This window comes from Hippoglossus hippoglossus, chromosome 15 (assembly GCF_009819705.1).
Source record: "Hippoglossus hippoglossus isolate fHipHip1 chromosome 15, fHipHip1.pri, whole genome shotgun sequence".
Taxonomy (NCBI): domain Eukaryota; kingdom Metazoa; phylum Chordata; class Actinopteri; order Pleuronectiformes; family Pleuronectidae; genus Hippoglossus; species Hippoglossus hippoglossus.
In genome coordinates this window covers 25,189,862-25,203,174 of record NC_047165.1, presented here as the reverse complement: position 1 = coordinate 25,203,174, position 13,313 = coordinate 25,189,862, and the positions used below count along the sequence as shown (strand labels likewise).

Here is a 13,313-nt window from a genome sequence, read left to right as displayed (position 1 = left end):
CCGTATTATCTCTGGAGGAGGTGCATGTGTGAACACAAATGAGACACGCCGCAGTTTCTAAAAACTTTCTTCGCCTGGCCTCCAGTATAATGTCCGTAGACACCCAGGAAAAGTGGTGTGATGTGTGAACTGCAGGGGATCCCTGCTGCAGCGCAAGCGAGTGGGGGGGGGGATTGATGATGAAAAATGCAAACAACAAAAAGAAACAAATATCTCTGGGTGAGCGGTGACACACACATAAGACACCATCCAAGATATCAAGAGAGTTTGTGGTGATAAGAGCTGACGATGGTGTCGGGTTTCTATAAACATGATCACGTGATCTCCGGCAGGGTGATACGATACCGGACCTATGATGTATGTCTGCCCCAATCCTGAAGAAGCGATGGGCTGCCGCTGCAAAATGAATGTAGCGGAAACCCTGCCTTATTACTAGACATAATACGCGTTTAAAAGACATTTTAATGACAATTAGAAGTGACAAATACTTTTTAAGAGATTTTTTCACAGACCCTCCAGAATTTTGCAGTTAAGGATTTCAGGGGGTTAAATGTCAATCGAGGGGTCTCGAACCCCCGAGACCCCCTTATATTTTGCACCCAGCATCTAATCAATGATTAATGTTGAGATCAGGGAGTCTCTCTATAGTCTTGCATAATATAGAGGTGATGGCAATGGGCCGAAAGTAATTTGATGTACTCGCTCCTGGCTCTTTTAGTACAAGCTTGATAATTGAACACTTCCATATTCTAGGCACTGTGCATGTGTTAAAGAGTCACTAAAATAGCAATGCAAAAACTTATTTTAGTGAAGGAGTTCAGTCAAAGAGCAGACAAAACAATTAACACAAAACACTAAAATCCCACTAAACAATACCAAGTCAGACCAATATGAATATTTTCACAACCTAATCAACAAGCCCAACAAACCAATTACCTAACAAAGGAAACAGTAAATAAATAAACAAAAAAAATGAATGTATTAATAGATAAATAAATCTATATTCTTTTTTTGGTTCAGTAAAAATTTCATACCAGCCCTGAGCTTCAATAAACTACCCGCTATCTATCACTTTATAATTTCTTTTTGCAATATATTCTTCCAAAATAAAGTAACATTTGATAAATTTATCCAAATCGTAGATCATTTTACCTGAAAAAATCTTGTAGGTTTTTTAATTGTTGTTTTATGTATTACCTTCAGCACTTGTTTCCATGGTATAGGACAATCAAAAATATCCTCCCACCGTTTATAAGTATCATATGGAAAATGCGATACATTTTTGCTTATTATATAATCTATTTTTTTGTCCATCTTGCTGGCATACTAACAAGTGGATTATCCCACTATTATTCATCCTGCTTCCAGTCTCTTCCTAAAGAAGCAGTCAATTAATTTTACGAGTTAAGGTAACAGATCAGTTCCAGTGCACTGGTCATACGGCACAAATATTCCATTTTCTTTCACAATATAATTTATAAACCAGACACCATAGACAAATACATCAAATTATTCACATTGTGTTTATAAGCTGGCTGCATTTGTGAAAGAAATTTTGTATAATCTTTTTGAAACACGAAATGTGTAATGTCATTGTCAATGTCAATTTTATTTATATAGCACATTTAAAACAACTTGGTTGACCAAAGTGCTTCACAAAGTAAAAGGTACAACAAGAAAACATCAACACGCAATACATCTAAATACCAATGGTAAAAATAAAAAAAATAAATACAAAATAGAATAAAAATGTTCTCAACTCGAGAAGAAGGCCAAAGAGAAGAGAGCTGCTCCACAAGTTTAGTGCGGCTACTGCAAAGGCTTGATCACCTCTGGTTATGAGCCTCGTTTTAGCTAAGTCCAGGAGCAGCTCTCTAACTGGAGTGTGAATATGAAGGAGTTCAGCTAGGTAAGGCGGTGCCAGTCCATTAATTTAGAAGTTAACAATAACATTTTAAAATCGATCCTGTGACTAACAGTGGAGGGAGCACAACACAGGTGTTATATGGTCCCTCTTTTCTTTCCTGTCAGGAGGCGAGCAGCAGCGATTTTGACTAGCCGCAGACGTTGAATAGACGACTGGTCTAAGCCCACATACAGAGGATAACAGTAATCAAGTCGAGAAGTTATGAAGGCATGGATAACCCTCTCTAGATCTTTAAGTGGAAGATAGGCCTTTACCTTAGATATAAGTCTCAACTGAAACAAGCTAGACCTAACAAGAGAGGAAATCTGCTTGTCAAATTTTTAAAAACTGTCAAAATGAACACCAAGCCCCTTCACAGACAAGTGCATAGTCGGGGCTAGAGCACCAAGGGTGCCCACATCAGGGTGTCCAAACACAATGACCTCAGTCTTGTTTTTATTTAGTTTGAGGAAGTTTAAGTTTATATCATCCGCAAAGCAGTGGAAAGAGACATAGTATTTCTCAAAAATGTATGCCAGGGGCAGCATATATAAGGAGAATAGGACGGGGCCTAGAACGGATCCTCGAGAGACACCACATGAAAGTGGGGCTGTCCCGGAGGAGTAATCACCCAGGAAGTCCTATCTGTAAAGTACAACTGAAAACACCTGAGTGCAGCACCTTTAATCCCTAGTTTTTCAAACGTGACAAAAGGATTGCGTGACAACAGAAAGCACAACAGCATGTTTAAAGGCAGCTGGGACACAACCAGAGAGGAGACAGGTATTTATCAATGACAGAATACATGGTCCAACATTGTCAAAGACTTCCTTAAGAAGACGAGCGTGAATGCTATCTGAGGGGCAATTTGTGGGCCGCAGATGGTGGACCACCTCGGATAGGGTGGAGATTGATATTGGCTCAATACGGGTAAAGTCATTTAACACTGTCTTGGAAAGTGCTTTATTGCGTTTCATCCTCAAAGGAGAAACAGAGTCCAAGGTGCTTGTGCAGGTTGATTTAAAAAGAGTAATAACCTCATCAGCACTGAGAACATCACATCCATCCAAGTTATAGAGCACAGTATCTTTAAAAACAGCAGAGAACTGCAACAGAGTTTGACAGTTAATTACACGCGGCAGCATGCAGGAGGAGAAGACTTGACCACAGAGCAAGGGACCGTAATCCTGTTCATTGACATGAACAAATAGGCCATAAAACAACACAAGGTCTAATATGTGCCCCCTTTCATGTTTGGGGCCAGACACTGGGTGAGATTAAAGGAATTTATAAGATTTAAGAAGTCTTTAGCCATAGGTTTAGTTTCTTAGCAAACATGTACATTAAAATCCCCACAAATTAAAAAGTGATCATAATCCTTTGAAATACCTGCAGTGAAGTCAGTAAACTCATAAACGCATTAAAATCCTTGTACAATTTTGGTGGTATACCACCTCAAAGCTAATGTAGGTTACATGTAGAAGAGCTGAAAAATGTACAGTTGGGAGGGGAAAAGCTCAGAAAAAGCTGTGGATTCACCAACATGAAGCCAGGTCTCAGTCAAGAGCATAAAATCCAGCTCACAAGATGTGAAAAAGTCATTCAGCACAAAAGTTTTGTTGGCTAGAGACCTAGCATTAATCAGAGCTATGTGAAGAGTTGAATCCATACCGATGGTCAGGCCGAAGCTCTGTCATTGGCACCGGGTTCACCAGGCCTGTGGCAGCTGAACACTTGACGTGTAATCTTCAGTATTTTAATAGAATACCAGTTCTCAATCAGGTTTAATTGGATAAAATAAACCTTCAAAGAGAAGCGTTCTGCAAATATAATTATCTTAACCCACCATATTCATAATCATTATAAAGAACCCTTTTCTGATTTATTATTCCAAAGAAATTCACACATCTTGTTCATAGGACTTAATAAAGGACTGTGATGGGTTTGGAATTGACACAGAAAATACAGGTGCAATTAAGTATGGTGACTTAACCTATTAGAGTTAATATCTTAATCTTAAATGTTTGCAAATTTGTATCCATCCTTCTTAATCTATTATAGTATTATACTGTACAAAGATCTAACTTCTCTGGAATCACAATCCTTACAACATTAACAGGCCCATCAGGCCAAATAATTGGTCATTTACAAGTAATTTGTAATTTGTGCCTTTCAGCCACCATATCCTATTCTAAATCATTCAAAATTTGCATTCAACCCTGAATACTTCCAAAAATTCCAAATGTTCAAACAGTGCTTGCCTAAGTGAAAATGTAGGGCTCAAAAGAAAACAAGTGTCATCTGTGTACACTGAAATTTTTGTTTGTATATCACCAATGTCAATTCTCTCTATGTCCTTATTAGACCTGACTTGAATAGCTAGCAATTCCTTAGCAATTATTAATGGTGACAAATGACATCCCTGTATCACTCCTCTCAAAGGCACAGACTTTGAAATATAACCGTTGTAATCCTACAACTATTGTTATTGTATAATATTTAATATAGTGGTTAATCAAGGAATTACCAAATAAAAAAATTCTCAACTTTCAAAGATAAAGTCAAAATTAACCTTATCATGGGATTTTCTCCAAATTGGCAATGAAAATCACCCCATCTTTGTTACTCAATGCTCAGCTTTCAATTGTCTCGGCACGTATGTTGAATATTTTGCCAATATATTGACATTTATCTTGATTGATAATGTTTGTTTGCACCCTTTCCCTTTTATTATAGGCTATACATTTAGTAGTATCTTAACATCATAACATTGGAGTGTTATTGGTTTCTAATTCTTGGGATACACAGGGTCTTTAAACTGGCCATTGAGATTCTCCTCAAGTAACAGAGGAGTAAGGCAGTCTTTGAAGGAAATAGATAGGCCGCCAAAACTGTAAGAAATTGCAACAGAGGAACAATGTTTTTTTGGGTTAAATAAAAAAAAAAGATAAACCTCAATGGGTATTCCATGCGCTCAAGGTGTTAACCCTAGTTTAGAGGACATTACAACAGAAAAAAGCTCCTCTTTAATATACCTCTCATGACTGTTTCTACTCAGCTATTTCTTTCTTTCTGCTAAGGCTCAGAAAACGTTTTAGTAGTTTTCTCCCTTTTATGACCATGACTTTTTAGCATCCAATCTTTCAACAAATTGTATAATTCATTTAGTCTATTTTTCAATTCCTCTTGTACAGGGGTGGGGAATGTCCAGCCACCTGGCCGTATGTGGCCCACAAGATAGTTTGATCTGGCCCACGAGGCAATTTATATATACAAAAAAGGAAAAACACACACACAGACATGCCACGAAAAATTCCTTGGTTGCATCGGTGCGCCTGCATTTAGGCTCACACTTTCACTCGCACTCTGACACACGGACAGTGAAGCAGAGTTAAGAGAGGAGAACTTGGTAACGTTAACAAGGCGGTAAATGTCGAACAGTGGCAACAAAATGTGTGATTACAGGGTTTCCACAAAGGAGCACCAATGATAGATTATTAGCGTCGCTGTTTAAGGATCAGAGCAGAAGCAGCTGTTGGTTTGGAGTGTTTGTTTGATTCGCCCCAGAGTTTATGAGACTCGTGTACACACACACACACACACACACACACACACACACACACACACACACACACACACACACACACACACACACACACACACACACACACACAATAGAGGAAAAGCTGGAATACCAATAGATCCCATCTAGTTTACAGTTTACTGAGCTGGTAACATATAGCCTGTGTCAAATATTTAAAGGGGACATATCATGCAAATTCCACTTTGTTAGTGCTTCTACAGGTTAATGTGGGTATCTGGCATGTCTACCAACCCAAAAACTCGGGGGAAAAAACACTCGCGCGTTTTGTTATAGTTCCTCTAAGTCAGAAACGTCATGCTTGAGCGACTCGATTGCGCTTCCTGGGTTTTGTGTCGTAACAATACACTGGAAGTCTCCCTACATGGCCATGATGGTCTTCATAGCCCCCCCCCCCCCCCCCCCCCCTCTTTCTCTCTCTGTCTGTCTGCTTGTGTGCTTGTAGTGGATGGGCAGAGGGGGACATTTAATTATGTGATTGGGAAAATTAAAACTCCAGGACAACAGAAGGGGAATACAAAGTATGGGATGCATATTTGATAATTTATATCATATAAAATATGTAATTTATATCGTTTAAAATCATGGGGGGAGAGGGGGGAGGGGGGAGCTGGCTCATTAGCATTTAAAGGAACAGGCACTCAAAACAGGTCACTCTGTGGAGGGCTGTTTTATACAGGGTAAAAAGGGTGCTGTTTTAAATGATCCTTGTGGTATTTTGACCAAAGTATGTTACAGACATTTCATTAAGACCCCAAGGAACCATATCAACTTGTGGTAAAATGGGCATGCTATGTCCCCTTTAATACTTATTCAAGATCAATTTTGGTTTAGAGGGGCAGAGAGTCCATTTTATTCATTGTTTTGCTTGTGTGTGGTTTATTTATTTATCTTTCATCAAGGATATTTAATTATTACAACATCGTTATACTGGCAAAGGATACTGAAAGAGGCTGTGCTCAGACGCTGTGGATCTCTTTCTTTCCCTGAACTGGGAGAGAATCCTTCATCCAAGTCTGAGGTCACTCCCTCCTCACATCACTCACCTGCACAGTCACCACTTCCTCAGTGGGAAGCAGATCAGGCTTACTCATGCCATGTGAAGCCACAGGTGGTTTCTCCTCGCCCCCTCTTCTCCCCACAAACACTGATAGTGGGCGATTCCATAATTAGGAAAGTCTGCTTCTTTATTGCACTCACTCATTGCGTCCATAACCCAAGTGATAGTTCACGTGGGAACCAACGACACGGCTCGTAGTCTGAGCCCACCAAATAGGATTTCAATCACCTTTTTAACTTCTTGAAGACTTGCGGTACATCTGTCTTTATTTCCGGTCCTATCCCCACACTTGACCGCAGAGTTGGGGATACTCAAGCCCCGTACACACCTGGTATTAACATGTTGTTTTTGTGATCCCAACTCAAGTGGACAGCTCTGAATACAGGTGTGAACGCATTCACTTCATATAGCAATCCATTGCGCCACACCACATTCAGAGGGGGTCTGGACCACATGTGTCCACATTATTTTAACAGTGTGAATGCAAACGCTTCCTCAGCTCACAATCTTGGTTTTGTTGACAATTGACAATCTGTACATGGGGCACTCTTCCTTCTTCAGAAACGATGGCCTCCATCCCAGTGCGCTGGGCAGCTGAATGTTAGTGGCTAACATACAGCATGTAATGGCTATTTGTCAAAAGATGTTTCCATCAAAATAAATTTAACGAAAAGCCACGGATGCACCAGTTCAGTTGGGTTGTACTCAGGCAATTAAAGAAGTCCATTGTCAACACAGAATTCACGGTTGGGTTGATTTATTATCACGTTCAGAAGCAAAGATACACATGTGCTTCTCTTCATGCTCTGGTAAAACACCATGTCCCTTCCTGGTGCTTCCCCTCATTAACACACCTGCTACCTTTATTGTGAATCCCACCTGGTCTGGTGCTTAGTGCCCCCTAGTGTCTACAAATATGAATGCAAAAATAACAAATAATAATAATTTGAATATATCAAACTAATGAAATAGCTCCTACACAGCATGTTGTACATTCTGCTACACAAGTCAGACTTTACTTTCCAGACATGCCCCCTGGAAATGTCTTCCTCGTGTGCAGTACTTCAGAATACTACTCTCACTAGCTCTCCAACTAGCCATGCCTGCCACCAACTAAGCAATGTAAGCAGCCAGTAAGTAAAATTATTACATTTCACTATAACTCCACTAAAATACCCACTAATATATGCATGCAAAACAAACACACTAATTACCTTGAATGAAGGCTGTGCTTCAGACTCCCCTGTCAAGTATCAACCATCACAAATCCTATCTGTATTCCCCCTCAAGCCACAAATAGTCTCGGGTTTTACAATTCCATCCCACTCCCATACATAGGGTACTTATTATATCACTGTTGTTATTAGGGCTGCACCTATCGATTAATATAATAATGACATCATTTTTCATTTATATTTATTTAATAATCTTCTCTTAAATACAAGCAAATCTGACAAAAAACTAAGTATGCACTGCAAGGCATTATTCCACAATAAAAAATAGACCAGTCTGAACTGCTAATCTGTCTTTTACAGTCCCATTTTTCTCCAAAATAAAATTTGTGCAAGACCTTGTTCCATTCAAGTAAAGGGAATATATCAATCTACATTAAGCTTTCCAACAACAAAATAAATGAAAACCAAAGTAAAATTCAAGTAACTTTCGGGAGGAATATAAAAACACTGTGTAAATTCACCTATCAAAAAAATAATGAAGTAGTATGTATGAAGTCAAAAACTGACAAACTAACAAATAAAATTAAGTAAGTACAATTCAATAGTATTTCAACAATGTTCATTATTAATTTTCACACTGAACTAAAGGGTACTTTAATAATAAAATAAATGTTATTTTCTTGTTTCAAGTAAAATAAGGTTTGCATTTGAAAATTAAATAAAAAGATATTGAAATAGACATCTTAAAATAAAGTGCTCAATTTTAGAAAAAATAAATGAAAAGATGTAGTTTGAGTTTGCCCTTTTCTTCTTTTTCCTAATATATAACTACATTTCACATATAAACAATCTCAGCAAACAAACAACTAAACAACTTTAACCTTTTCTCTTTGTTCCCACTTTCTCTTTGTAACGAAGGGAACTTCATTACTAGTAACTGTAGGCATATGCCTCGTAAATATTACACAATTTGGGTTTTGTATTAATTGCAATTTAACAAATATTTTAAATATGCACATAAATTAAAACTTCACACTTTCATAACAATATTGCCATTTTATTAGCAGGATTTGCACAGAACATTTTGCACATTGCATAATTGCAAATTTTTTAGCAAGTCATTATGTATTGTTTATTGAGTGTTTGTGACTTGTTTGTGGAGTAGTTGACCAGTGATTGAGCTGTCGTCTTGCAGGTGCTGCAGTGTGTAGTCGGATTTGTCTGAAAGAGGAGGGAGTTAGATTAAGTATCCGACAACACCGGTTATATAAACATATATTTATAATTGATGAACGAAAGTTAAATGTGTGGTTAAAGTAGTTTGGTGTATGTTAAAGTGTGCATAAAAACTCACCCCTCCTTTCCTCTGTCTGTCCAGTCTGTTCCATCCAAAACAATCCCCAGGGGAACGAATACCATATAAACGTTTCGGGAGGGACCAAGTGGGAGGATAGGCGAGGTGGAGCTCTATAGTTGGTGTATATTTATATTTATTGTATTTGAATGTGGGGATGTAGTTTTTGGGTGAATTAACTGCAGTAGTGTATATATATATTGTAAATATGATGTTTCAAGTGCTTTATAAAATTGTGTCTACAAATCTAGCAGATACTAAGAATTAATGAGCACCTGGTAATGGTAGCGTCCAATTAGGTTAACCAGGGGAACAGTATTTAAGGCGCCAGTTTACCATCATTTTTGTGGCTGCTTGGATCACCTTTGGTTGCTGTCATTTTTGTCCTTGCTGCTAAAAAAATTAATCTTCATGTCGATTGGTACACCTTGCCATCGTTTCTTCCTCATGTTCTACTGCATAATCCAGCCACTAATTGTCATTCTAACACTCTTGTTCATTGAGAGAAGTAAACTCTACTGTGTGCTGACAGGATTTACTATCGTAAAGACAAAACTGTAAATGCGAGAAAAGTTGCGCAGGTTAAAATTGAAAAAGTCAGTCAAAATCTAATAACTGGTCTGGGTCCGTATAGAACGGCTTCTGGGTAGGTTCCAGACCGCCGTCCGACTATTGGTGACCTGTGCTAGATGATCGTGGGTGATTTATTCACTTCAGCTTGCTCTTCAGGTGAGTCCAGGCTTTGACTGTGCGCAGCCACCTTCGTTACGATGCGTCGACGCACTTTCCGCGAGTTGACGTATTTACATAATCGATTACGTCGACGAGTCGACCCCCCCCCCCAGCCCTAGTTGTTATTAACAATAGGCCAAACAAAAAACAACATTTCGCAGGTCCAATAACCAAATTCCTGTCCACATAAGCCCCTCTGCTGGCCAGAGCATACCTGTGAGAGTGGCTTACTTAAATGCAAGGTCTCTTGCTAATAATCTTATTTCCTCATCCAATATAGACTTTTTATCCTTTACTGAGACCTTGTCTCTTGGTGATCACACCCAGTTACCAGAGCTTTGCCTACCCAACTATGAATATCTAAGTAATAGGTGTTGTTGTTAGCCCTTTCCCTCAGCTCCCTCAGCATCCTCTGTATCCTCAGCTGTCTTTGCATTCTCAGCTGTCTCTCCCTCTGCATCCTTCTTTTTTTCTGGCAGCTATTCATCATCACTGCCACTAGCATCATCCTCACTTGACCTCAGATGGTATTTGCTCCACGATCGTTTAGGCCTTTCTATCTGCTCTTGAGCTCTACAAAATATAAAAACATACAAAAAACTGCAAATTAGATTCTAATAAGATAAATTAATTGATTTACAGTCAAAATAGTTACTACAAATTAAGAACAATTTAGAAACTCCATTGATTCTCAAAATTAGTTTTACCTGCAAGGGTCTCCTAGAATAGAAGAATTGAATGGCTATTCAGGAGCAACTTGGCATTTCTGGCTGCCCGTCAGCCATCATGGTTCGGATTTTTTTTTAATTGTACTTCCAACTAATTGCCACTGGTTGGCAGTGTATAGGGTGATGCACTAGTGTCCAAGGTAGTGGCTAATGTGCAACTATGCCACCAAAGCCCATGCATATACAAGAAAAGGCCTTTTGAATAGCTGTTCACTGTAGTATCCTCTATGCATGAAAGGGCTTAAAATGTCTTACTTGTTGCCCCATTACTACGGATACATTTTCTAGTTTTGAGGCTGCTATGCTCAAAATTTGCCGCACTGCTCCTGTACTTGGCCTTGTGTTTTATTGCACTCCCAAACCAAACGTTAATTTTGCCCATCAATTTTCTGAACTTTTATCTTTCATTCTTTTCAATTTTGACAAAGCCATCATTGTTGGTGACATTATCCACATTGATGACCGAACCAATGGTTTTGCGGCTAAATTCTAGTAAACATTATAGTATCTATTAATTTAGTTCAGCATGTGTCTGGTCCAACTCATAACCACAGCCACACATTAGGTTTAGATTTTACCATTAGTCTGAGCATCAATTCTATGACCTTGGAAGATGTTTTGATCTCTGATCTCTGACCTCTGACCTCTGATCTCTGATCTGACAAGGTTGACTCTCTGTTCCACACTGGCCCACTGTGGTTGATGTCTTCACCTGGACAAGAGGCAGCAGCATCTCAGGTGTGGGCCCTTAAACAACTATCACAAGGTTGTTTCTGCTGAAATGCAATTTTAATTTGAACAGTTTTATACGTATTTATTTTTCATATTTCTCGGCTGTGGCTGAGGAGGATAGGGTGGTGGTCCTCCAACCAGAAGGTTAGCGGTTTGATCCCTGTCTTCCACAACTGCATGCCGAAGTGTCCTTGGGCAAGATACTGAACCACTAATTGCTCCTAATAGAAAAAACTGCTGCCGATAGATGCTGTATATGAATGTGTGTGTGTGTGACTGGGTGGATTGCAATAAACTACTGTAAAGCGCTTTGAGTCGTCATCAAGACTAGAATTTTTTTGTGTGAAGTTAACCGGGAGGTCAGGAAAGAGCAGGTGATATTTTACCCAGGGAGGCAAACACTGGCATGTACCACCCTACTCTTCCTCTGATTAGCTTATTCTAATATTCCTGTCCTAACTAACCAATCACTACACCTCATTAGCTTTTTCTGTCCTGGGAAAAATGGATTCCTGCACATTACTGAATGAAGCGAATCAGAGGTGAGGTCAATGTAATCTGCATTTATTTACGGCAGCTCTCTGTCTCCCTATCCCAGCTCTCTCTTCCACATTTAAGCAGGGGAGCAATTAGCTAACTTAGTGCCAATCACGCCCCTGCTGCAGCTGAAGGTGCTCATATGAGCCACCTCAACACCACCCTTACCGTCATAATTATAATTGGAACTAAAGAGTTTGACTGTAAAATTATGAGGTGTATTTGTATACTTATTTATAATTGCTTCAAATAAATGAGATATACAGTCTTTTACTGGAAAAAACTGTTAGTTGGACTTCCCAAAATTGCGTATTTGGCCCCTACTTTCAGCTACACCATTAAGTCGACTTGGCTCATTTATCATATCCAGTTAGTTGGCCAAATGTTGTCTCTCTAGCTTGTTAAAGCTCATGGCAAGTTGAGCTACAGCATAAGACTGTAATAATAATAAACATAGCTGCATCAAGGGCCCACCATGGGGATTCAAACCCAGCCCCTTTGTATCGTCAGGGATCATCCCTTACTGTCTTATCCACTACGGCTACATGTTTGCTGTGCACTTTGGGACATTTTGAGGCAAAGACATCGCAATGACATCATATGCAAAATTGGGGTATTTTAGATTTTTTTTAACTAAAAACATTTTAAAAAGTCACATTGGTGAAAAAATTATGAAAAGAAATCGCTACTTGTATTGCCATATAATTTAATGAAGTGTTATCAAACATGTGGCGAAATAGAACATTCTGTGCATGCAGTAGAAAGCACAGTGAAATGCAGAAGGTTTCTGTGGACTCATCTCATAACTAATTCCAGATATCTGTCTGTCTGTATTTGGAACACATATCGCAAGAACTGTTCATTTTATTTCAGCCCATTTATGAAAATAATTTCCACCTTTATTTGTTTGTTCTCAGGATTTACATATAGGCCAATGTGGTCACATCTAAAAACAAATACAATTTATTTTCTCTCTCTGTCTCTTTTCATCTTCCTCTATCCCTCTCTCCCCTACCAGGTTGGAGTGTGTCTGCAGTCTGGGCTCAGAGTTTCGCCGTGGGGCTGGTGTGTTAGACATGGTGTTTGAGTCTCCATTCCAGCTCTTTACTTGTGGCTATGATACCTTTATTCGACTATGGGACCTCCGACTCAGCCCACGGTAGATATTTTTTTTATCTATTGATTTATCGTGTTTGCATGCCAATGTACATTTTCTAAGCCAGGAGCAATATTTGAAAAGAGACGATGTAGCTGGCCAATTAGGGTATCCCTGACATCCCAATCTCTAGCAATGCTTTCCAGCTGTTCCTGAGTAATCCTTAGGCTTTCCCTGGGCAGTTGGAATAAGTATTCTCTCCATCCTGTTCTGTCTCTGCCCAAATCTATCTAATAATCTCTAAAGGCCCAGGAGGCATCAAAACTGCATACCCTACCACTTAAAGTGTCCCCTGTAGACACAAAGGAGCAGTGGTTCTACTCCAAGCTCCC

The 13,313-nt window shown here is 39.2% G+C and overlaps 1 protein-coding gene across 1 annotated transcript in view; it reads left to right on the top strand.

Moving 5' to 3' along the window:
- Nucleotides 1-13,313, top strand: part of fbxw4 (F-box and WD repeat domain containing 4) — a 104,884-nt gene that overhangs the window by 71,350 nt on the left and 20,221 nt on the right. The window contains exon 7 of the mRNA XM_034609481.1: nucleotides 12,844-12,984. Coding sequence (XP_034465372.1) covers nucleotides 12,844-12,984 — 141 coding nt within the window. The remainder of the gene's footprint in view (nucleotides 1-12,843; nucleotides 12,985-13,313) is intronic.